Source organism: Trichechus manatus, unplaced genomic scaffold (assembly GCF_000243295.1).
Source record: "Trichechus manatus latirostris isolate Lorelei unplaced genomic scaffold, TriManLat1.0 scaffold03978, whole genome shotgun sequence".
NCBI lineage: Eukaryota > Metazoa > Chordata > Mammalia > Sirenia > Trichechidae > Trichechus > Trichechus manatus.
In genome coordinates, this window is record NW_004447914.1 from 1 (window position 1) to 1,817 (window position 1,817).

The 1,817-nt window shown below is 61.8% G+C and overlaps 1 protein-coding gene across 1 annotated transcript; it reads right to left on the reverse strand.

The window, feature by feature from the left end:
- Positions 1–5: 5 nt before the first annotated feature.
- On the reverse strand, positions 6–1,811 carry LOC101357110 (heat shock 70 kDa protein 1; the record flags this gene model as incomplete). Its single annotated transcript, XM_004391194.2, has 1 exon — positions 6–1,811. A coding segment is annotated over exon 1 (1,578 nt), but the record flags the coding sequence as incomplete, so codon positions are not given.
- Between the last annotated feature and the right edge of the window lie 6 nt (positions 1,812–1,817).

Consider the following 1,817-nt stretch of genomic DNA (forward strand, 5'->3'; position numbering starts at 1 on the left):
GCCCCCTGATACAGTCCACTAATGATGGGGTTACACACCTGCTCCAGCTCTTTCCTCTTGTGCTCAAACTCCTCCTTCTCGGCCAGGGTGTTGGCGTCCAGCCAGGAGATCACTTCCTGGCACTTGTCCAGCACCTTCTTCTTGTCCGCCTCACTGATCTTGCCCTTGAGCCCCTCGTCCTCCACTGCGCTCTTCATGTTGAAGGCGTACGACTCCAGGGCGTTCTTAGCAGAAACTCTCTCGCGCTGCACCTCGTCCTCGGCTTTGTACTTCTCGGCCTCCTGCACCATGCGCTCGATTTCCTCCTTGCTCAGGCGGCCCTTGTCGTTGGTGATAGTGATCTTGTTGGCCTTGCCCGTGCTCTTGTCGGTGGCCGTGACGTTCAGGATGCCGTTGGCGTCGATGTCAAAGGTCACCTCGATCTGGGGCACGCCCCTTGGGGCTGGAGGAATGCCGCTCAGCTCGAATCGACCCAGCAGGTTGTTGTCGCGCGTCATGGCCCTCTCACCTTCGTACACCTGGATCAGCACCCCGGGCTGGTTATCGGAGTAGGTGGTGAAGATCTGCGTCTGCTTGGTGGGGATGGTGGAGTTGCGCTTGATTAGGGCAGTCATCACACCCCCGGCCGTCTCCAGTCCCAGCGACAGGGGAGCCACGTCCAGCAGCAGCAGGTCCTGCACGTTTTCAGATTTGTCCCCCATCAGGATGGCTGCCTGCACCGCCGCCCCGTAGGCCACCGCCTCGTCGGGGTTGATGCTCTTGTTGAGGTCGCGCCCGTTGAAGAAGTCCTGCAGCAGCTTCTGCACCTTGGGGATGCGCGTGGAGCCCCCTACCAGGACCAGGTCGTGGATCTGCGCCTTGTCCAGCTTGGCATCGCGCAGAGCCTTCTCCACGGGCTCCAGCGTGCCCCGGAACAGGTCGGAGCACAGCTCCTCGAAGCGCGCCCTGGTGATGGACGTGTAGAAATCGATGCCCTCAAACAGGGAGTCGATCTCCAGGCTGGCCTGGGTGCTGGACGACAGGGTCCTCTTGGCCCTCTCACAGGCGGTGCGCAGCCGCCTCACGGCCCGCTTGTTCTGGCTGATGTCCTTCTTGTGCTTCCTCTTGAACTCCTCCACGAAGTGGCTCACCAGCCTGTTGTCAAAGTCCTCCCCACCCAGGTGGGTGTCCCCGGCCGTGGCCTTCACCTCGAAGATGCCGTCATCGATCGTCAGGATGGACACGTCGAACGTACCACCGCCCAGGTCAAAGATGAGCACGTTGCGCTCCCCCTTGCCCGTCCGGTCCAGGCCGTAGGCGATGGCTGCCGCCGTGGGCTCGTTGATGATTCTCAGCACGTTCAGCCCCGCGATCACCCCAGCATCCTTGGTGGCCTGGCGCTGCGAGTCGTTGAAGTAGGCCGGCACGGTGATCACCGCATTCGTCACCGGGTAGCCCAGGTACGCCTCGGCGATCTCCTTCATCTTCGTCAGCACCATGGACGAGATCTCCTCGGGGTAAAACGCCTTGGTCTCCCCCTTGTAGCTCACCCGCACCTTGGGCTTGTCTCCGTCGTTGATCACCTGGAACGGCCAGTGCTTCATGTCTGACTGCACCACCGGGTCGCCGAACTTGCGACCGATCAGCCGCTTTGCGTCGAACACCGTGTTCTGAGGGTTCAGCGCCACCTGGTTCTTGGCCGCATCCCCGATGAGCCGTTCCGTGTCGGTGAAGGCCACGTAGCTGGGGGTGGTGCGGTTGCCCTGGTCGTTGGCGATGATCTCCACTTTGCCGTGCTGGAACACCCCCACACACGAGTAGGTGGTGCCCAGGTCAAT